Below are 22,017 nucleotides of genomic sequence, written 5' to 3'. Positions count from 1 at the left end.
CTTTTTTTAACGATAATGATTTGTTGGTCAGCATAGAGATGTTATAACAGTCTTTTTAAATTGTGAAATCTTTTTGACCGTGTCTGACTTCTGACCTCATTTGCTTCTTTCAAAAAAAAATCAGAGACAATTAAAATAAATCTTTTGGACTCTATATTTAAAACCACCAGGATTTGAAATAGCAACACAAGAAAAATGTTAACTTCAGGTTATTGTGTCCATCCATGTACTGTATAGCCATATGAACCAAGTTCATTCATTCAAAAGCAAAAAGAGAAATCAGGGTTGAATATTTTTTCAAGTGCCAATGACAATAGACAACAAGCGAAACTCTAGAAACAAGATAGCTTTAAGCTTCAAAATCAGAATTTGTGTATTTTATTTAATATGCAATATTCTGGGCCACTATGATACTTTGAATTATTATTATAATTATTATATATAATTATTATATTATTGTTATAATATATATTATTATATTATTTATAATTTTATTCAAGTAAAATCTTAAAAGCAGGACTAATATGATTACTTTTGTGACGTATTTACAATTTTACTGCCGGAAATATTACCACCACCACTCATTTTCCATAACAAGAGAATCAAGAGAATTTGAATTTTATTTTGAAACTGGAGCAGTGTTTTGGTTTTCTCAAACCCGGAAGTACGCGACACTGTACGGCTGCTAACGCTGCTAACCAGCTCGTCCAGTCATTTACCACTACATTATTGACCCGTAAGTTGTGTCACTGCAGTTTAAAAGGACAAACGTGCATGTGGAGTTGTTTTCTTGAAAGGTTTGTTCACATCTGGTGAGTTTCATTAACATTTCGTCTCGCAGCGAATTAGCAGCATAAAATGTTTAACGTTAGCTAATAACAACTTCTGCAGCCTGTGGAAACTGAAGCTAAAATCATAAGTGCAGCTTGTTCTTTCTGTGTTTTAATTCGTTAATCGTTTATGAAGTGTAACTCAACAACAACAATATATAACATACCTGACTGTGGTTGTCACGTTCATTAAGGGAAAGTTAGCTTTAGGAAACTTAACTGTGATACAGATGCATGTTTAGCACTTAAAAGTGGAGTTCTGATTCTGCAAGTCTAAGATTATCAGGGACGTTGTCATAGTAGTATGGCCCAGAGAGAAAAAACCCGGTCCCCTATTTCCTCATCTCTTAATCATTTCTACTAAATGATGATGTTGATGTTGAATAATTGATTTGACAAGTAATAATAATAATAAACTTTATTTATATAGTACTTTTCTTAGCAAAGTTACAAAGAAAAATGGGAATTAAAAACAAAACAGAAACAAATATATCATAAAAACAGAAGTAAGTTACACTAAAATATAAATTGTCCATATTGTGGGAAAATGAAACACAACAACATAAAAAAAACATTCATAAAAGTTTTCTGATAAAAGAAGCGTTTTAAAAGACAGCGATGATGCTGCCTGTCTGATCTCAGTAAGTTGACTGTTTGAGTCTCTTACAGCTGAGACTTGGAATTACCAGCAGAGATGGCAGCTGACAGAAAATACAGACTATTGTACAGAATCTGTTTGATCACTCTCTTTAAAGCAGCTGAGAGCAGCGGGACTTTCATTCGAGGCAAAATGTACATCAACACTAATTATGTGTCTGAACCACGGCTCGCCGGCTTTGCTCCATGTAAAGGGCTCTTGTTCTGGTGGAGGCTCCACAGTTACACTTCTGTCATTTCATTAAGTCATGTGATCAGTGTTGGGACTAACCTCACACAGTTCAGTTTAAATCTCTGTGGTCTCTGTTCCAGCAGTTTTCATCCCTCTGGATGTTGAGTGTGCGGACTCTGTTTGGGATCGGCGTCCTGGTGACCTCGCGAGCTGCTTCGGTCCTCGCTCAGACGGGGACATGTCCACTGTCCACTGCAGCTAACAACCACAAGAGGGACTGTTTCAGCAGCAGACCAGCGTCCACCATGGCCCAGACCATTAAATATCTGGGGTAAGGTTTTGTTTCTTGTACACAGAACAGATTGTATGTGTGTCCAGACTGAGCTGTTGATGCTCCACAGGCAGGAGGAGGCCCAGCACATCGACGAGGAGCTCTTCACTGAGTACGGCTTCAGCGTTGATCAGCTGATGGAGCTAGCTGGACTCAGCTGTGCCACAGCCATCACACGGGTGAGATTTCAATCAAAGCTCTTATTTAGAAATTAAAATGACTTTGTTTAATGTGGAGCTGCACGATTAGTCATTTAATCAATTAGTCGATCAAGAGAAAATTTATCAGCAACTATTTTGATGATTGAATCAGACATTTAAAAAAAACAAAAACAAACATTTGCTGGTTTCAGCTTCTCAGATGAGATGATTTCATGCTTTTCTTTGTCATACATGGTAATGTAGTTGATATCTTTGGGTTTTGAACTGATGATCAGACAAACAAGTCATCTGAGGACGTCACCTCGGGCTGTTGGACATTATGATAGGATCTTTTTCTAACATTTTATGCACAAAACGACTGTTTGACAATCATTTAATGAAGAAAATAATCTGCAGATGAATGCACCGATGAGTCATCAGTTTGAAGCAGAAATACTATAATATTTTTACTGTACATGTATATTCAAAAAAATGAAATGATTCACCCATCAGTCAACTCTATTTGTGTATTTGAGCACCTATCATACAAGTTAGTGTAGTTCAAAGATCTTTACACACACAATAGAGCGATAGAAAATAAAGCAACATGAGACTAATGCACACTGAAAATAAAAACATAGGTATATATTTAAACAAGAAAACGATTATTAAAAGGAATGAGAAAAAATTAAAACAATGAAATAGATAAAAGGTCGTTGGTTTTACAATGAATTATTGTAAACACTGCCTAATGCATTTCATCAAAAAGACTCTGCAGCATGATTCAACTCATCATAACTATGGACTGATGTTTTTTTTCCTATGCGCATACACACCTTTAAAGACTTTTTAGGTATAAGGTATATGTGGTTTCTCCATCAAACATCTAACTGTGTTGACAGGAAACCAGGTTTTGCAGGATGCGTCTAAATCAGATTACTCCCTGAAGTAGGGAATAATCAGATTATTCTGTCTTCTGTCTCGACATCACTAGAAGCTTTTCTCATAAGGAGAAAGAGAAAATCAAATACTGGAGGTGTTTTTTTTTTTTTCCTGCAGGCGTATCCAGTCACTTCTCTGGTGAAGGCCAGACCTTCTCTGCTGGTGATCTGTGGACCAGGTAACAACGGAGGCGACGGCCTGGTCTGTGCCCGACACCTGAAACTCTTTGTGAGTGTCCTGCACTTGTGTAACAGTAAGATTCTGTACAGCAGCAGTGTAATGTAACTAAATACAACTAACTAAGTACTTCACTTAAGTACAGTTTTCAGGTACTTGTTCATTACATAACTATTTTTATTTAATGGTATTTTAAACTTCTGCTCCACCACATTTCAGAGGAAAACATTGTATTTATGAAAACCACATTAAAAATGAATTAAAAACTGGTTAAAATATTGCACTACAAATGATGTTTGGACTCAGTTCAAATGTCAAGACACATGTCTTTGTAGCTTCAAGGGTTTTAACTATGCAACACTTGACGACTTTAAAGAAGGCCGTTCTTTACTCAGAAGTATTTATGACACGTCCAGATTACATTCTCTACACGCACTGTTTCCCCTTCAGGGTTACGAGCCAACCGTCCTGTACCCGAAGAGGCCCAACAAACCGCTGTTCAACGGCCTGACTACACAGTGCCAGAAGATGGAGATCCCCTTCCTCACTGAGATGCCTGAGGTCTGCTGTTAATCAGCAGCTTCATCTGAAGTGGCAAAGAAAATTCTTCTGTTCATTGTGTTTTATGAGTTCAAGCTGCACAAGTAGTGAATGAAACATTATGAGCTCTTACTGAAGGAAGTTTCAGTTGAAATTAGATGAAGCCTTAATCATCCCTGTGGTGGAAACAGTTCCGATTTTTATTGCAACAACGCAGTCAGTAAATATGAGGATTTATGAGGTTTTTAAGTCACAGATTTGAAATTTGAAACACATGTACTGTGTACTTCAGTAAAAGGTGGATAGTCTTCTGACACAATGTAAACAAAAATAATTCATTTTCCTTCTCAGGCCAAAGTGATCGACGAGGCTTACAACCTGGTGATAGATGCGATCTTCGGCTTCAGTTTTAAGGGGGCTGTGCGAGAGCCTTTTGGTTCCATCATATCTGTGCTGAAGAAGACCACAGTCCCCATAGCAAGCATCGACATCCCCTCAGGTCAGACCTCACACACTCAGCACTTTACACTTTACCACAATTGTGAAATTTTAATTTGGTGAAAAAACATCTGACGTCATGTTAACCTGAAGTTCTGGAGTTTTAAAGTATATATAGTCAAATATCATCGTATAAGGACATATTTTTACATTTTATTTTTTATATTTTATCTTTATCTTTATAATCTTATTTCTTATTCTCAATTCTTTGCTGTTACATTTTCACTCTTGAGGGAGCAACTGTAACTTAACCTAATTTCCTAATAAAGAGAAAATAAGGTGAGATAAGATGAGATGTACCTTTATTGATCCCCCGTAGAGGAAATTCAAATTTGACACAGCAGCATAAGGGGAAGATGTAATAACAAATAAAATAAGAATAGAAACAGAATCTAATAATAATAACTTAGATAACTAAGATCAAATAGAAATACTATATATCCCATTCAAATGTATGTGAAATGGGCAGAGATAAACACATGAACACACCCTCAGCAGTAGAGGTGCACAGATCTGTTGGACTGGGTTGAGCTGATTCAACAGATCAGGCAGAAAACCAGATGTGACCAACTCACATTAAACAGTTGCTTCATCAGCTTCATCATGAAAATGTGTTTTTACTCTTTCTATTCTTTCATTTGTACGACCTTCCCTGCAGCACTGCTGTCAGACTAATGAGCTGCACATTCACTCTGAAGAAGAAAAAATCTGGACTGGATTATGACATCTAATTTTATATTTGGTTTTATTTTTAGGTTGGGACGTGGAGCAGGGCGGCTCAGATGGACTCCAGCCTGACATGCTCATCTCTCTCACTGCTCCCAAGAAATCTGCCTCCTTGTTCAGGGGACGATACCACTTCCTCGGAGGACGCTTCGTGCCACCTGGTCTGGAGAGGAAGTACCAGCTGAACCTGCCTCAGTACCCCGGCACGGACTGTGTGTTACAGCTGTAGGAGGTTTAGGTTTTAATGGAGGTGTCTGTAGCTCCAGGAAGAGGAAAGGAAGATTTCAACATGTTGGGAGAAAAAAACACTAATCCACCCCACCTTCTTTTTGAGAGTTAGATGAGGATATGGAGGAGAGGGTCACTAACTTAGCTTAACATCAAAAAGACAGTTTTCTCTTAATTCCAGTCTTTATGCTTATGCTAAGCTAACGCCATCGGCTGCTTTAGCTTCAGATTGAGTGTGCAGACATGAGAGGTATCAATCTTGTCATCTAAGGCTACGTCCGCATTACTATGTTTTCATTTCACGATCTCCATCCAAGCTAACACACCTGAAAATACAGACATACACTGAGCAGGTGCGAGCCGGTGTAAACAGTAGGCAGATTGTCTACTCTGCTGTTGATTAGTTGCACAAAATACTACAAACGAGGAACAGCAAAGTCAGTACCACTGGTAGTCGAGGATAATGAGAACCAATCAGGAGAGTTCGTGGGGGTCTATGTCATCGTTTCCAAAGGTCTCAGTTTCAACAGCCCCAGAGTTTTCAAAACTGGGTTAGCAGAATTTCTGAAACTCGAAGCTCAAAAACCCCAGAGTCGAGTGATTGGCTTGGGGAAATGTAGGAAAAGAGATTTTATAACAAAACATAGTAGTGTGGATGTAGCCTAAATCCTTATTGTTGAACTGTTCCTTTAAACCAATCAAATCTAAATGTGGTTGTGGGAGTGAGTTTAAGGCTCTGGAGGAATTATCTCCATGTGAAAGATTGAACATGGCATCAAAAAAAAAAAAAAAAAAAAAAAAACATGACTGGAAGTTGTTTGCATAGTTATTATTTCATTGTAATAAGAGTCATCCTTAGTTTAGGCCCTCCATCTGGACACACACACACACACCAATTATGTTAAACATGTATGTTAAAAATTCATTTAAGTGTTGAATAAAAAGCTTCAATATCAAGTTTTTGTCATAATGTCATATTTCACCTCGTTACAAATAACCCGGACTGAGGTGAAGTGTAACATTTCACTCCTTGTGTTTGAGAATTAACCTTAAGCTCCCTATCACTTTCTCCCATGTAATGCATTAACATTTTAAGAAGATATTTTAGCTTGTAGTTAGTTGTTTTGTTTAAAATTTATAACATAACTTCAGAAACACCTTCAGTCCAGAAAAAAAACAAAACAAATTTTCTTTCAACACAGGCAGATGTGTAAGAGATGTATGTAAACACAGATTAGACTCAATTACCATATAGGAAAACTATAACAATATTATATAAAAAGCTACATGTAAGCATAATATACCATACTACAGTTGAATAAGGCAGGGCAGGAATCTTATAGTTCTGCTTATAAAAAGCAAGACATTCCCAGAGTAATTAATACTTCATTTCTTTTTTTAAAATGTGTTTTATTCAGATTGCCTCACTGTTAAGACACAAATTCTTTCTAAAAACATCCAGTACATATTTCTATCACTAACTAGTTTGAGGAAAAGAAGAAAGAAGAAGAAATTATGTTCCTGTTTGTGTTAGCTATTCAATAAAAAAAACCAAAATAAACAAATGTACTTGAGCTGTTTCTCTACAAATGCATAAGTGAACAATCAGAGTGCAGAACAAAAGAAACACAAACAAATACAAATATTGAATCTTAAACCACCATAAACACGTTTGGCTAAAGGTTGTTGCAGGCGTGAAACTGGAGTCTGTCCACGCTCGTGAGGAGGAGCTGCAGGTGGAGGGACTCTGGAGGTGGAGAGGTGGATCTGCTAATACTGAAACACAGCAGGAATACTGAGTGCAGCACAGGAACAGCACCACTGACTGGACTGTTAGCAGTAGAAGAAGAAAAGGTGTAATACGAGATTATGTCATATAGTCCTATATAGCATCAGTGGCAGAAAAACAATCTTCACAGGCCCAGACTTTGTAAATGATTCCATTTTGGAGACTGGGGATGGTTGTCACATGGGTTAGTTCTAAGACTTCCAATTCCTCACATCAGGAACAAGTAATGAATCACCTGATTCACTCTGTACCTGCTCAGTCTAGTCTTTATTCCACCTGTGAGGAAGTAGCTCCCTGTGACAGACACAGACTGTTTTAGGAGGAAAAAACTCATTTTGAGGTAAGAAGTAAGTTTTTTTTACTTCATTTATTTCTGTAATATCACTGTCTGCTCTGTAGTTAAAGTCTTCAAACTTAAATCTTGTTTATTGTGATTGTATGTGGATATTTTTTATGCTAGCTGTCAGTGCTAATGTTTTAGCAGTTAGCTGGAACTTAAGCTAGTTCATGGTTACAAGGGTCTGGATTAGTTCTAACAACAAAACACAACACACACACACACACACACACACACACACACACACACACACACACACACACTATGTTATATACAGATATATATTATGATACAGATAGATATGTCAAAAACCCTACTGTGCACATTCATATGAATGATTCCCAAGCCCCTGCAATGCAAGAAGCTGTGCATGCTAAAATCAACCTCCAGAGCTGGAATTTGTGTGGAAGAAGGCCACGTGAATTTTTTTTTTCTTTTTAGAATTCTGACTTCTTTCTAAGAATTTTTATTTAATTCAGAGTTTTAAAAAAAAAAAGAAGGTTTTTTCACACATGGCCCAAATCCTCTTCTGTAAGTCTGGATTTGATTTAAAGTTTTAGCAGTGGCATTTTAGTAGCAGCATTAGCACATGAAGTATCATTAATGTCACAATATACTTAGAGATGGTGTGTTTACCTGCACAGTCACTGGGATCTGTATGTTCTCGTAGATCAAAAGAGACGAATCATTCACTTGGTGGTTGTAGTCCTTCTCTTTCTGCTTCTGTTTCTTCCTCTTCTTCTTCTTCTTCTTTAAACATAGCAACGCAAAAGCCAGACCTGCCCACAGAGCATCAGGTGAGTCTCCACAGCTTCAAACTGACACAACTTCACACTTTTATGATCTCATGATCACATCTTGAATTCTGTCATTGATCAGTGCAGTGAACTTCTGGAGAAATTCAACAACATTTTACCCATCTTTTGGTAGAAAACATAATAAATAACCTAAACTGGATCATTTTTAACCCAGCAGTATGTTGTGACAGATGATCCAGTTCTTAGACAGCAGGTACATTTACATTTAGGTTTTTGAAACTGAAAACACCTTGACTTTCTGCAGTGTCTTTGTATTTATAGTACAGTGGACCACAAAGCCTGCTGAGGTTAAATCAGACTCACCTATTGTAACTAAGATGAAGAAAGCATTTAGGGTGAGTGAGCCATACATGACATAATTACTCTGCCATATTGTCCAGTTGTGCTGCTCCTGGTGTTGGTCTGGTTGAGAATCATTGGTGGGTGGAGTTGGAGGAACATCTGGACAAAGAAATTAAAGAATTTAACATGTGGCCTTGAGGAAGTAAAAGAAAGGGGAAGTCGATGACTTTTTCTGTTCAAGTTCAGGAAGTTTTTTCAAACATCAGACTTAAAATCTATCCGTGATATATTCTTAAGTCAATGAACAACCATATATTCAAACTATCTAATATGTATCTAACATATGTGAGGGCAGAAATGTAAGCTCTGAGACTTGGAGTATTTTTAACCGTTGGCATTTGTGTGCAAGTTTTGAGTAAGTTGGCACTTACCTGAGACAAGGCGAAAAGTGTCCACATAACTAATGTTGCTCCTTATCTTCTTGGCACAGAAGTAAAACCTGCAATCCCCTGCTGTGACGTTTGTAATCACAAGTGTGTTTTCCCGGAGAGAATATTTGGTTTTTAAACTTGGAGAGCAGTAGTTGTGTTCATGGTTTCCAGAGAAAGTACGGCCGATAAACACACTGAGCTGGCCGTAGATCTGCATGTACCAGTATATGTTTGAAATGTCCGTAGAGCAGCTCAAGGTGATATTGTGACCCAGCTTCACCTCGACCTCAGTCACATTCTCGGCCTCTGCACAGACTAGAAACACTGGCAGGATCATCCAAAGCAGATCTATGATCATGATCGGGTTCAGCATTAAAGACAAGAAAGCCGTATGACACCAGCACAGCTCTGATCTGAAACTGCTTCGCTCTTCACAGTGAGAGAAGAGTTCTTCACTTCCTATTTATCAAGGTGGTCCTCAGGTCTGATGATCTAAACCACAAACACCGCTCAACAACTGAAAGTGAAACTTCACACCCAGTATACCCTCTTCAGTGGGAGGATGTGGCATTGTTGGGTTATATAACACATTTTCAGGTGTTTTAAGGTGGTTGATATATTTTATTCGTTTTAATTTCATCTGAAAATGCTAAAGAAACAGATTTTTTAATGCATTCATTCTGCTGCCTTGACTGTGGAATCTGTTTGTTGAACATGCTCGTTTTTGGTGATGGTAAACTGAGCGTATCCGTTTGCAGCTAAATGTGTCAGAGGGTGGCGGTAATACACCAAAAAGCTGTTTGCAAGTAAGAGAGGGGAAACTTCCGCCACCCAAGTCAAACTCACAACATTTTGTAAAGGGCCATTCACCTTTGTTTCCCAACATGTAGACTGACTTGTACTAGACTACAATGTGTGAGATCTGTAGCCTTTGAGCGAGGTCACAAAGCCATCCTTCATCAGATTAGTCACTGGTTTGCAGCCTTCAAGATGACACTGACACTGTTTACTATGAGCAAAGAATAAACATTAACTAATTAATTTTAATCTGTTTAAACCAAGCATCAACCATCAAGGCTGAGGCAGTGAGTCAATCCCCATAAACTCAATCCCCATAGAAAAACAGTTTTGGTCTCTAGAGCTAATTTCCTCCTTCATGACAACTGTTTATATAACTCACCTGTTTATATTTTATTACAGATTAAAGTTATGTAGAATTGAGGGCGTTGCGTCTTTGACTGACATGTGGGTGAGCGTATGCTCGCCTCAAATCGTCATGCACCAAAGTCTCGGCTCCACACTTGCGCCACCTTACATTTTTAGATAAGCTGGGAGTTAGGAGCAGAGTCAGACACTGCAAAACTGCTCTTCAGAAACCTGTGGGTGACGTCACAGAGGCTACATTGATCTTTATTTACAGTCTATGGTGTGAACTGATCTTTGAGCCAACTCTTGCAAAGTGTGAACTTGCACAACACCGGTAGCAGCAGAAGAGGTAGAAACAGTAACTGTAATAGAAGTGATTGAGCATCAACTTTGATAGCAACATAATAGTAATACAACATTGTTGTAGTAGAAGTAGTAGTGCCAGTACCTTAACTCTATCTACCCTAACTATTTCAGTGGTAGTATAACTAGTAGATGTAACAAAAGGCATAACAATGAGTTACAATAGCAGTTTTTGTATAGGCTGACCAGATGTCCCCATTTTTGGTGGCCTGTCCCCAGCTGCAGCTTTCCCTGCAAATGCCCCGTTTTCAACTTTGAACTAAAACCAGATGTCTAGCATTGCGCTTGTTTTGACTAACAGAGGAGGTTAGCTGCTATCTATAGGACCTTCAGAAGCTTAAACCATCAAAATGGAGATATCCAATCAGGTCTCTAGGCAGAGAAATAGTTAACTGGCTCATTCATTGGTTAGGAGTTCATAACTGGGCAGTAAACTAACACAAACAAACATACCCAACACACATGCTCCTGCTGGAAATTGTTTTTACGTTGAAAGAAGTGAAGAAGAAGAACATGACACACAACAATATTCACAACCTTTTATGAAAAATGCTCTTGTTTCTTTGGATCTGTGGACCCTTAAGAACTAAAGGAATATAAATAATTGAGGAATAGATAGACAATAGGACTTCACGACTGCTTCAAAGGTAGGGAGTCATCGTTCTATCAGTTTGCCTTCACCATAATTTATTACAGTACAACAGTTACCATGGTCAAAATACATGAAACCTGGACTGTCCCCCATTTTTATTTCAAAGGTATTATGAAAAAAGGTAAAAACATTGGATATTTTAATGATATATTGACTGCTGAACTGGAAATGTCCCCAATTTTCATTTCAGAAATCTGAATGCAAACAGGCATCAGATCCTTTTAACTCTAGTACCCTGTCTTATCATCAACACAAGACTTCATCTCATTTGTATTTTTTGTATTAGTTTTTTATTAGTTTTTATTAGCACATCTTAAGGGTTCAGTGTAACACCTAGCAACTGGAAAGACCGTCTATCATAATCCACCACATTCTATGTTATAAACAACGTCAACATCCGTGAAGTGTGTCTCATTATTTATACAGCAGGTGGTGATGATTTAGTAAAAACCTTTCTTTTACAACCTCAAGGAGTCCAACACACCCCAGCAGTACCACTTACACTTTATATAAATGTCTACTATGAGAAATAACTGTATGTTAGTGTATGCTCTTGACAATGTGGCTCATTAATGCATAATGGTTTCTTGTATAAGTGCAGAACATGCTTATGCGCACAGAGGACTATATACAGTGCTGGTTCCATGCTCCCTTTGTAAGTTGTATCCGTTTGTTATCTTTGTTAAGGAAAAGGTAAAATAGAGACTTGAGATGAAGAGGAGTTTTCTCCCCACATTGTCGTCATGCAGGTCAGAAGATGGAAGGATGTTTTCAGTCCATGGAAGAAGCCTGAGGACAAACACAGAACTGGTGTTAATGGATTTACTGTCACATATTCAGAAGAACTGAGTTTAAAAAAATTCAGTTCAATTCTCTGCCCCAGTTAGAGCTGGTGAACAAGGACTTGTACCTGTTTATCTGATAGAGTACAACACAAAAAATACATTTAATTTTTTTAGTGTTTCTACTAGAGACACGAATTATACAAAAGACTCAGATGCTGTAGATATGCAAAAACTAGAATCACCTCCTTGTGGGTGTCTGCCTCTTCCATCTCTGTTTATCCAGAGTCATAGAAAATATGAACCATTTATGTGAAATTTTGTCATAATTGCAGTGTGAAGTCTTGAGCAATGGCTAAAAAGTGTTGTCTGAGGTCACACTGACCTTGACCTTTGACCTTTGACTACCAAAATCTAATCAGTTCCTTCTTGAGTCCATGTGCAAAATTTGAAGGGATTCCCTTGAGGAGTTATGGAGATATTGTGTTCACAAGGCCAAAATCATGTTTTGTGAGGTCACGTGACCTTGACCTTTGACCTTTAGCCACCAAAATATAATTAGTTCATCCTTGAGTCCAAGTGAATGTTTGTGCAAAATTTGAAGAAGTTCTGTCAAGGTGCTACTGAGATATCGTGAGAATGAAACGGACAGACAGACAGACCAGAAAACAATATGGCTGCTGCTCTGACTGACTGAAAAAAATCCTATTGCAATTATTTTAGCAGATATTGTGAGTTCAATTGGAATTATATCATTTCATTTTCACAGAAAATTAGTAAAAATGATGATGTGATGTGATTTTTGTTGGTCTACCAAACAATCATGTTCCTTTACGTCTGGAGAATATGATGTGTAGGCCGCGGCGTCTCTGTAGCACCACAACACTCATGGTTGCTAACAATGCTCAACAATGTGACACATTTTTACCTTTTATCAAAAAACACTGCTGCTCCTGTGATTTGGATATTGCACTTGGCCATATTGAGATTTTGATTTGGATTCATTGTTCAGCTCCACTGCAGATGCATCTTCACCGTGAGACCACTACGTACCTGTGCTATTCTCCGACCTGCACACCTGCACAGTTATCTTTGCTCTCTGAGGCTATCGCTAAGTATTCAGCATTTCTGGAAGGTAAAGAGAAGAAAGAAACAAAAGATTAGTGCTTGACCTGAAGTGGGCGACAAATGCAAAGAATGAAAGAACACAGGAATGATGGTATGACAGGACTTTTTGTTCCTTTTTTGGACTTACAGGAGGGAGATTTTGGGTTTGGTTTTGACTAGGGAGGAGGATGACATGACGGGATGGACAAGACGAAAACACGACAAGTGGACGGGGGGAGTGAGACATGTTAGACAAAGAGACATACATGAAAACACACAAACGATGGAGACAGTGATCATCTTAAAAATAAGTAAATAGGAGGACAGGTGAAGTAGAGGAGAGAAATATGAACCAAAGAGACAACGATCACAAAGGTCAAAGTTTAAATTAAAGTGTGATTTCAGCAACAGGACATGAACACAACATGGCAGCATTCATGAGGAAAGACACACTTTTCAAAGCTTCATTTTCATCATTAGCTTGTTAATTTTATAAAGTAAAAGCCTAGTCACACTGGAAAGTCACTAACAAGACAATTTAATCAGTTTGCTTGTACCATCCAATATTGTCCTAACTGTCAACGAATCATTCCTCTATTGTGGGGCAGTTTCTACTGTAACACAGGAGGGTTAAAGAAAAAGGAAGTGACTAAACTAATCAGCTGTTTCTCACAAATATCAGCACGGTCGAGGCTGAAGGTTTTCTGTTGGTCAAAGGCACAAATCTGAGTGTCAAAGTTCAGAAAAGAAAAACTCATGAAACACTTGCACAGATTTAGAGAATTAATTTTGCTGTTTTAAATGCTGGTGTGACGAGGTTTTACCTCTGATGTTTGTTGATTCAAAGGAATCCTTCTCAAAAGTGTTTATGCTTTGTGTATGTTAGTTAAAAACTGATAAAAACCTTGAATCTCTTCAAAAACTGAGAAATGCAGTTTATGTATTTTGCTTGACCTTTTAAACATCTAATGTCATTTAAAGGTTTGCAACAAAGAGGGAGTTTTGTCAACTTATAAAAAAACTATAAACCCCTAAAAAAAGTCCAAATCACTGAAACTGGAGTGAGAAGACAGGTAAAATAATACTTACGCTGCTTCTCGTAACGCTTCTTCTCCGGCCGCTGCTATCTTTCTGTAGCAGTATATCATCTCTATGAGGAGCCAGACCTGCAGGCCGATGATGGACACGTACATCATAACCTCTGACACGATGGAGGCTGTTCCTCTGCTGGCTGCACAGGAGGAGGCAGGAAATCAGCTTATTAGACACAGAGGCCACTGACAAGGCAGGAAGAGTGCAGGATTTACAGTGTGCCGGTATGAAGCAGGTGTGAAGCTGTAGGAGCAGACGCAATCAGCTGAGCTTTATTCATCCTGATTCTCCTTGTTCTGGTTTCCATCATCTGGAGCTGCTGTTGATATTGTTCATCTACCACATCTTTCTACAATATTTAAAGTGACGTGATGAAAATCATATCAAATCAAATGAAATCAAATTTAGGTACCACTTTACAATAACACTATGGTTTATAATTAAATTATTGATTCAGTTGGTGGCACTTTATAAATCATAAAAAACAATTCTAAACAAGTTCTAACAGTTTTCATACATTGATACAGGCTCAGTATTTGGCAAGATCAAGTTAATGCTTACTACTCATTAATCTTACTAATGAGTAACTACCATTTCTAACTGGTAAAAGGAGCCTTATAGTAACTCATTAATAAATGATGTTTCACTCTTTAAAATAAGGCTTGTTTTATAAAAGATCTGAGAGCTGGTGAAGCTCTCAGATCTTCTACTGCCAGGCTTTTAATAAACACAATTTAACACACAATAAAATAGGCAGTTTTTTTTTTTTTTTTAAACTATGGAAACCCTGTCAAGATCTGTGAGAGAGACTGAACATTTTAAAACGACAGCTGAAAATCTATTTATTTAACTTGGCTTTTAATTGATTTTTATTGATTCTCTGATATTTTACTATTCTTATTGGTTTCTGTTTTTATTTGAGTTTTATTTTCATTGACATATTTTATCATCTTTATCATCAGCAAGCACTTTGAGCTACATCTCTTGTATGAAAAGTGCTCTATAAATAAAGTTTATTGTTATTATTATCGTAGTAAATGATCCGGATCCGCCCCGAAATTTATTGAGCTCTTCCCTGGCTCACAACACATCACTCTATCAAGTGCGGTGCAAATCGGTTCAGTACTTTCTGTGTAATCCTGCTGACCAACAAACACTTGGAGAAGGTACAGTAATAAAACCCTCAGACAGTGAGGCTGCACTGATGCTGACTTGTCAGTCTTCAAAACTTCTAACAGAAAATGCACAGGGATAATGGAAACATAATAAGTCATGTTCTGTCTTGCCACTTTTCAAATATAATTTTGGTCATGCACACTTGTCTTATGCTGCGCTTTTGTTGTAGGTTTAAAATAATAGAATATGCATCAAGTTAAAGGAACCATTTCATTATTCCTTTATGATTTTATCTGCTCTGTCTTAAAGGCCTAATATATACACAGTGAAATAAGAATGTATTGTCTATATCAGTGGTTCCCAACCTGTGGATGGACAAATCATTTGCAAAACAGTAAAATTTTGGTGAAAAGACGCAATTATATAACAAAAAATAAAGTTCTTATACGTTTTAAAACAAAATAATCGTTATAAACATTAAAAATGTTGAAAAGCTCCATCCATTTTCATTTGTTGAATTAAGGCCTACCACTATGATGAGCTCATGATAGAAACTTCTGGATTACATCATGTACTTGTTTTCTATCTCAGTCTGAATGTTCGCTAACAGATCACGTCCATGGCAAAAACTGGAGAATCAAAGTGGATATATCTGGTGAGTAACAGGAAGAGTTAAAAGGAAAGAGATTATCAAGATTAAAATGATCATTAAAATAAAAAATGGTCTGAAAACACATTATTTGGCCTCTGTGTTGTAACAGGGTTGGTCGGACAGTTCTGAGATTTTCCAGTGGGCCACGAGTTGGAAAAGGTTGGGAACCTCTGGTCTATATTATAACATAGGCTGACTGTTTTGTGCGTGGTTTGCATGTACAGGAAACAGCACACAACCATGCATCTTATTGAGTGAGGCTTCTATCTGCATCAGTACTGAGGAATGTTTCCCGCTCGTGGCACAAAGAGGCAAGTGTTTCGCCTTTTTTATTCAAACTCCTCCTTCATGCACAAGAAGAACATCACCCTCAAATATGATTCTATACAGACTGACATTAAAATGCTCTGAGTAGAGACACAGCCAGTCAACAATCTTTACCACACTCATTACGACTCAACAACCATTCACACTTTAATCACTTCACTGATCTTGGCTGCATCAAATATTTAAAAAAACATGTGTGAATACATTAAAGAAGCTTTCAAGACAGATTGAAATCTGATCATTAATCTGCCATTATGTACTCTATTGATTTTATCCAGTTAAACTCTCCCCCGTGTATGTTTGATTGTTACCAGATTGTAAAATGTTCTTTAACGGTTCTTCACTGCATGTTCTTAAATGCAGCTGCCCTGAGTCGACCTCTTACCTTTAGCCACCACGCTGAGGTGGACCACCTTGCTGACGATGGTGTTGTACTCGTAGTTCTCGTAGAAGAGGATGCGGTTGAAGAAGCACTGGTAGGTGCCAGAGTCGTTGAAGGTGACGTTGAGCAGGTATATGGAGGCGTCTTGGATGTCGTTGCTCCTTTTACTTCCGTTCCAATCCACACGATCCATGAAGTGGTCGCTCTCGATGGTGGCGCCATCCTCGTTGTAGGTGTAGATCTGGGGCCACAGAGACATCAAGGTCAATCAAAAGACTATATGATAGAAAACTCATTACATATACAAATATATAACATGTATAAATTCATTACATCTGCACATATATACTGTCTTTATTTACACAATACACAAATCATGTGTGTTGTTCTCCACCCAAGAATGGATAAATTGACTATGTTGTTGAATTAAAGCTACCAAAAAGTGAATTGAAAAAAACCCAAATTCTGGGTTATCACTATTGTTGGGATTTAAATTACTTATTTACTCATTCAACTTCTACTGTTCCTGTTGAAATGAAATCAAAATTGTTGAAAAATGATGAAACAATGAAACAAGCATAATCTCTCTACCTTAATGTTCTAATACATTTAAAATGCATAAAACTGTATAAAAATGTATAAAATTAATTTCAAATTCATATATCTCATTCCAGTCTTTCTTTTGGAAGCCTTAGCTGCATAAAAATGGCGGACTGGTGGCCCTAACATTGGGTTAAATATAGTGACCCAGCAGGATGGGTTGAAGATGCACCCCAAAAATCAAGGCTCATCATTCTTTCGCAGTCCGCCATATTTATGCAGTTTAGGCTTCCAACACAACCCATGGCTGGGTCGGCCCCTTTTTGACCCAGCACTCACAAATAACCCAAATTGGGTTATTTTCAACCCAGTTGTTTTATATGCGAACTATAGTTTGTATATACAATGTCATTTCCTTACTTTTTTTGCATTGTAAAAAGTTATTTATGTTTTACACCTCTTTAGATTGGTTTTTTTTGGCCTGCTGTAAACATGCATGTCAAAGGTCAAGGTTCAAGGTTCAATTTTATTGACATTCTCTCCATATAAATCTCAGTATGCAGTTCAAGAAGTGTTGGGGGGGCTGAAGTGGTTGCAGCATCTGTGCGTGCTGCTGAAATTCTGACATACATGCACATAGATAGATACACAGCATAGATATGTGTTTACATGGAAGATAATCAGTTCTTCTTGCCACATCAAGGAGCATTACAAAAAAATATCACCTGAAATATAGATGACCCTTTTCTGTTAAAAAGAGACTTGTTTTACAATTAAATATTAAACCATTAAGTATATGCAGCTACAGTATCACAACATGCACTGCAGTGGCAAACAGAGGATGCAGCACAAGGTCAACACAGCCATGTGTCATCTCTGGAGCTCCAATGATCTCTGACAATTGATTCCCTCTGACCCTCATGATGACCTCAACACTGTGATCATGTGATCCAGGGCAGAGTGTGTGTATGAGAGCCTATGTGAGTGAGAGAAGCACAGGGAAGAAGAGAGCCTCGGTGTGCACTACATTAGCTTGCATACATAAATAACTTGTGTCTTGAGGAATGTAGAACAGGAGTGGGCGAAAGAAATCACTGGAGCTGCAATTTTTTGATGAAGGTAAAATGTGTCACATTGTTGAGCATTGTTAGCACCATCAGTGTTGTGGTGCTACAGAGACGCAGCGGCCCACAAATCATATTCTCCAGACGTAAAGGAACATGATTGTTTGGTACAAGACCATCAACAATCACCTCAACACCATTTATATTTCTTTCAGTGAAAATTAAATGAAAAAAATATCATTCCAATTGAAATCACATTATCTGCCAAAATAATTGCAATAGGATTTTTTTTGCACATCATATCATGTAGCCCTAGTTGTGCACATAGATTGTAAATAAAGACAGACATATCCTCTGTGATGTCACACACAGGTTTCTGAATAGCGGTTTTGAATCTCAGAATGAGCTGCTCCATTGTCGCCATCTTGGCTGTGCCAGCTAATCCAAAAAGGGAGGAGGGGCGTGGGTTGAGACTCTGGTTCATGCTGGTTTATGTCAAGGATACGCTCACCCACCTGTCACTCAAAGAGGGCATGCCCTCAATTATGCAGAACTTTAAGCATTGATAAAATTGAAATAGATGGATTATATAAAAATTCATTCCTGTGCACAGTTGTCATGAAGGAGGAAATTAGCTAAAGATTACCAAAACTATTTTTTGTTCCAGGCTGTAAACATGTTTTTTTTCTGTTGTAAAGTTGGACTTCTTAACATGGGAGTCTATGGGGATTGACTGCAGTTTTTTGTACTTCCGTGTTGGGGACGTTTTTATCCTTGGAGGTTGCCGCTTGGGTCCAGCCATGGATGTATTATAAGTCTTATAATACCAGAGACAGTAGAGAAACCGAGATGCTTCACTTCCATTTATTTCCTGTATCTGTGTCACGTGGGTTTCTCCACCTTCCCGCCCATTTATGAGACCAGCAGCAAGTCTGAGTGTATTCCAATGGGCGAAGTGAACGAGATCATAGATTATCACAGATTCTTTTGCTCCATAGTCACTGAAATAAATATTGGACCCAGTTTTCACAAGCCACACGTCTTCAGGACATTCTGACATCAAAGTGTTATTTTTGGATTGACTTACTTATACGTCAAACCATGGATTAAACTTTAAAACTTAAATAAAACTTGTTTCATTGCTTAACAATTGCTAATACAGATTATTAGCCTATTAAATTGACATGACTTTGTAGTGGGCTGATCAGATGTTAGCAGATAAAAAACAGCAGCAAAGAAATCTCTAATTTGCACTGTATCCGTGTTGTATCGTCTATTGTTGTATTCTTTTGGCAGGGACAAGTAATCCATCAGTTAGTGTTAAAAATGCCCGAGCTTTGTGCAGCATCAGGCTCTAATAACAAGAAAAACGGATCTGTCTTTTCTTTCCCAAAGGATGCAGAGAGGTAAGTCTAGACAGGGATAGATTTTAATATTAGCTACTGTCACGTTTCAGGCCAGTTGCCTTGGCTTGAGGGAGGGGCTGAGGGACAACGCCCACTTAGGAAACCTGATATGTATACTATTTCATACCACTGGTGCTGCCTGTAATGCGGTATCTTCTGTATTTTGGATCTTTGATAATACATCCATCGGTCCAACTCACAAATCTCTGCTTCCTGTTTCCGCTTGATTTTATTCTGAACGTCCGGACCGGAAGTTGTGCTTCGTATCTAACTGCAATTTTGATACTTCGTCCGGATGTTTGTCCGCTCGCTTTTCTTCGCCCACGCATTCCTGTTGTCTGTTCACAGATTATATCATAATTAATCTCACTTTTTGCGCATTTAATGTGGAGTATTCGTTTGGACATCAATGTCATTTTATTAATGAGGTGCTAAATGTGAGTATTTTAATTTTAAAGTTGAGTCGCTGTCTGCCTCGATCCGCTTCGTGTTCGACGCTCTGCACACGGGATCCCTCGGACTGATACTCCACCGTCCTGGGCTGCAGTCAGATGGAGAACCGGTGTATGTGTCTCTGCCCCAAAATTCACCGAGCCCGCAGAACAGCACACGGACTCCCGTCTATCGGCTGCAGTTAGCGGGCTAGCTGTCCTACAGTTAACAGTGGGCTGGGTAGCAGCGATTCAACTTTTAAAATTAAATATCTAAATAGGGCACATTTTTAATGACGATTCACCTGAAAAGTAGATCATATGCCAAAATGAGACCGTCCATCCCTAATATGGCCTGGGACAAGTTTGATTTTAAGGATTCTTGAGCGACTGAAACTCCCTGGAGAATTCACATTGGTGCTGAAATCCACCTAAAAATAGACTTAATTACTCACATGGATAAAGTCAGCTTCTCCTTTGGCCCTGAAGTACCACTCGACGGTGGCAGCACCTTCAACCTCACTCCTCCTCTTGCAGGAGATGCAGCCCAGTTTGAAGCCCTTTCCTGCCACTGCCTCAGTGTCAGAGTCCACCTCTGCACAGGCCCCATGGCACTGGTACACTGTTTACACAAGGAAAAACATATAGACAATTGTTACAGTTTAGATTTTGTCTTAACACGAAGGCTGTAAAAAAAAAAGTGAGCTGGACTCACCGAACAGAAAGCAGAGCAGGGAGAAGAGCAGCAGATGTGATGCAGCCATGTCACCGGATGTTAGTCTGGCTGTTTTGCTGAACGAGGGTCCTCAAAAATTCCAAAATTTAACACTGATGCTCCCAGTGTCCAGCTCCAAAAAAAACGAAAAAAAAAACAAAAAACTTGACGCTTATGTCACTCACAAACCGAGCGCCTCTAAGTTTGTAATAACTGAATGGATATTTGCAAAGTTTTCTTCTTTATTTTTTAAGAAGAATTGAGCTTATATGCAAATTTAAAAAGCTGCTTGTCAGTAAAGTGTAGGCTAATATGTGGATGTGCCTGGTAGCTAGCAGCTAATCATGCATTGTAAAGTGCAGACATGTATCTTCCCTTGATACACTTAAATGTGTTTACGGATGCACTAACAGCCCCGTGGAACTACACTGTCAGTACTTCAGCTCTTTGGCTCAAGCCAGCATCTGTATCCTGTCGTTACAGGATTTATTGCCAACAAATTATTGCTGCTTATCAGACAGCCGCCCTCCTCCACTTTATCTCTATAAAATGGAGGAATGCATTCAAGTGGTGGGCTTTCTGCTTTTAATTATCTAGTAGCATATGAAACTATCCAGATATCTGGTGACTCACAGTGTTCCCCAGATCAACACCCTGAGATGTGATTATCTTGTTTCCCTGAGGTCCTAATGTGAGATGCGCAGAGCGACCATTAGACCTGCCCGGGGCCACATGCTCTGCTCTGTTATGTTGGCAAATTACACAAATTTATAATATATGTTTGTTTGTATAATGTGCAACATGCCAGCTACTGAATGAACGTCTACAATGTGCTTAACATGCCAATGCATATATAATTAATTTGCATGCTCTATGTTAAGAATCAAATGGCTACCTCTTGCAGGCTACACGCTACCAATACTTAATAAAGACCAGTATAATGATCTAAAAATAATTATTCTTAATCGGATCACTGAAATCGGAGCCTACTGTCCTGAATTAGAGGCCTCTTCTCCTCGTCTCCTCGGGGGGGAAAAATACTGTCCTCTGGTGCGATGACAGATGAATGTGGAATCACTTCACCTATCTAATGACCCCCTGCTCGTAGAAGAGATGCTTCGGTCGTGTTGGCATTGCAGATAAAATTGCGTGAGCATAAAAGCCACACACACACACACACACATACACAAGCAAAACCAAAAAAAATTAAATATCCAATAACCACGTCCTGTGCTCAGTTAGCGGTGTTTTTTTCGACGCCACAGCGGCACCTCTGTCGCTCCGCTCAGAGGATGCTGCAGATGCACTGCGGTAAAAACGGGCTGTGCGTGTATGATTGAGCAG

The 22,017-nt window shown here is 38.5% G+C and overlaps 3 protein-coding genes across 10 annotated transcripts; 1 reads left to right on the top strand and 2 right to left on the bottom strand.

Annotated features, from left to right (window-relative positions):
* Nucleotides 1–638: 638 nt before the first annotated feature.
* On the top strand, nt 639–6,198 carry naxe (NAD(P)HX epimerase). 6 transcript variants are annotated; one of them, XM_056400027.1, is made up of 7 exons: nt 639–736; nt 1,803–1,990; nt 2,061–2,169; nt 3,190–3,300; nt 3,700–3,810; nt 4,141–4,288; nt 5,043–6,198. In XM_056400027.1, exons 2-7 carry the CDS (start codon nt 1,818–1,820, stop codon nt 5,240–5,242), a joined length of 852 nt encoding a protein of 283 aa, XP_056256002.1. In that variant the 5' UTR covers nt 639–736; nt 1,803–1,817; the 3' UTR covers nt 5,243–6,198. The 6 variants fall into 6 exon arrangements, with proteins under 6 accessions (XP_056256002.1, XP_056256005.1, XP_056256003.1 ...); XM_056400030.1 differs by having other exon boundaries at nt 641–736; nt 1,800–1,990; XM_056400028.1 differs by having other exon boundaries at nt 651–797.
* A 148-nt stretch (nt 6,199–6,346) lies between these two features.
* LOC130184179 (uncharacterized) lies at nt 6,347–9,337 on the bottom strand. 3 transcript variants are annotated; one of them, XM_056400034.1, is made up of 4 exons: nt 8,899–9,337; nt 8,489–8,626; nt 8,004–8,146; nt 6,347–7,562 (listed from the first exon to the last, which is right to left on the bottom strand). In XM_056400034.1, exons 1-4 carry the CDS (start codon nt 9,269–9,271, stop codon nt 7,557–7,559), a joined length of 660 nt encoding a protein of 219 aa, XP_056256009.1. In that variant the 5' UTR covers nt 9,272–9,337; the 3' UTR covers nt 6,347–7,556. The 3 variants fall into 3 exon arrangements, with proteins under 3 accessions (XP_056256009.1, XP_056256006.1, XP_056256007.1); XM_056400031.1 differs by having other exon boundaries at nt 6,347–7,071; XM_056400032.1 differs by having other exon boundaries at nt 6,347–7,017.
* Nucleotides 9,338–10,932: 1,595 nt separating this feature from the next.
* Nucleotides 10,933–21,962, bottom strand: scn1bb (sodium channel, voltage-gated, type I, beta b). Its single transcript, XM_056399041.1, has 6 exons — nt 20,674–21,962; nt 20,414–20,580; nt 16,521–16,758; nt 14,038–14,179; nt 12,895–12,969; nt 10,933–11,848 (listed from the first exon to the last, which is right to left on the bottom strand). The coding sequence occupies exons 1-5, from the start codon at nt 20,720–20,722 to the stop codon at nt 12,900–12,902; spliced, it is 666 nt and encodes a 221-aa protein (XP_056255016.1). The 5' UTR covers nt 20,723–21,962; the 3' UTR covers nt 10,933–11,848; nt 12,895–12,899.
* Between the last annotated feature and the right edge of the window lie 55 nt (nt 21,963–22,017).

Source organism: Seriola aureovittata, chromosome 16 (genome assembly GCF_021018895.1).
Source record: "Seriola aureovittata isolate HTS-2021-v1 ecotype China chromosome 16, ASM2101889v1, whole genome shotgun sequence".
Classification (NCBI taxonomy): Eukaryota; Metazoa; Chordata; class Actinopteri; order Carangiformes; family Carangidae; genus Seriola; species Seriola aureovittata.
The sequence above is the reverse complement of the archived record's forward strand: the minus strand, read 5'-3'. Positions and strand labels throughout refer to the sequence as shown.

Coding starts and splice junctions, on each gene's coding strand:
- LOC130184179 (XM_056400031.1), bottom strand. CDS start 9,271: ATGCTGAACCCGATCATGATCATAGATCTGCTTTGGATGATCCTGCCA. Junction 8,627..8,898: donor CACTTTTCGCCTTGTCTCAG/GTAAGTGCCAAC, acceptor TTCTTTGTCCAG/ATGTTCCTCCAACTCCACCC. Junction 7,072..8,003: donor AGATCCCAGTGACTGTGCAG/GTAAACACACCA, acceptor TACTGCTAACAG/TCCAGTCAGTGGTGCTGTTC.
- scn1bb (XM_056399041.1), bottom strand. CDS start 20,722: ATGGCTGCATCACATCTGCTGCTCTTCTCCCTGCTCTGCTTTCTGTTC. Junction 16,759..20,413: donor GAGAAGCTGACTTTATCCAT/GTGAGTAATTAA, acceptor CTGTGGCCCCAG/ATCTACACCTACAACGAGGA. Junction 12,970..14,037: donor GAAGCGTTACGAGAAGCAGC/GTAAGTATTATT, acceptor TTTACCTTCCAG/AAATGCTGAATACTTAGCGA.
- naxe (XM_056400027.1), top strand. CDS start 1,818: ATGTTGAGTGTGCGGACTCTGTTTGGGATCGGCGTCCTGGTGACCTCG. Junction 2,170..3,189: donor GTGCCACAGCCATCACACGG/GTGAGATTTCAA, acceptor TTTTTCCTGCAG/GCGTATCCAGTCACTTCTCT. Junction 3,811..4,140: donor TCCTCACTGAGATGCCTGAG/GTCTGCTGTTAA, acceptor TTTCCTTCTCAG/GCCAAAGTGATCGACGAGGC.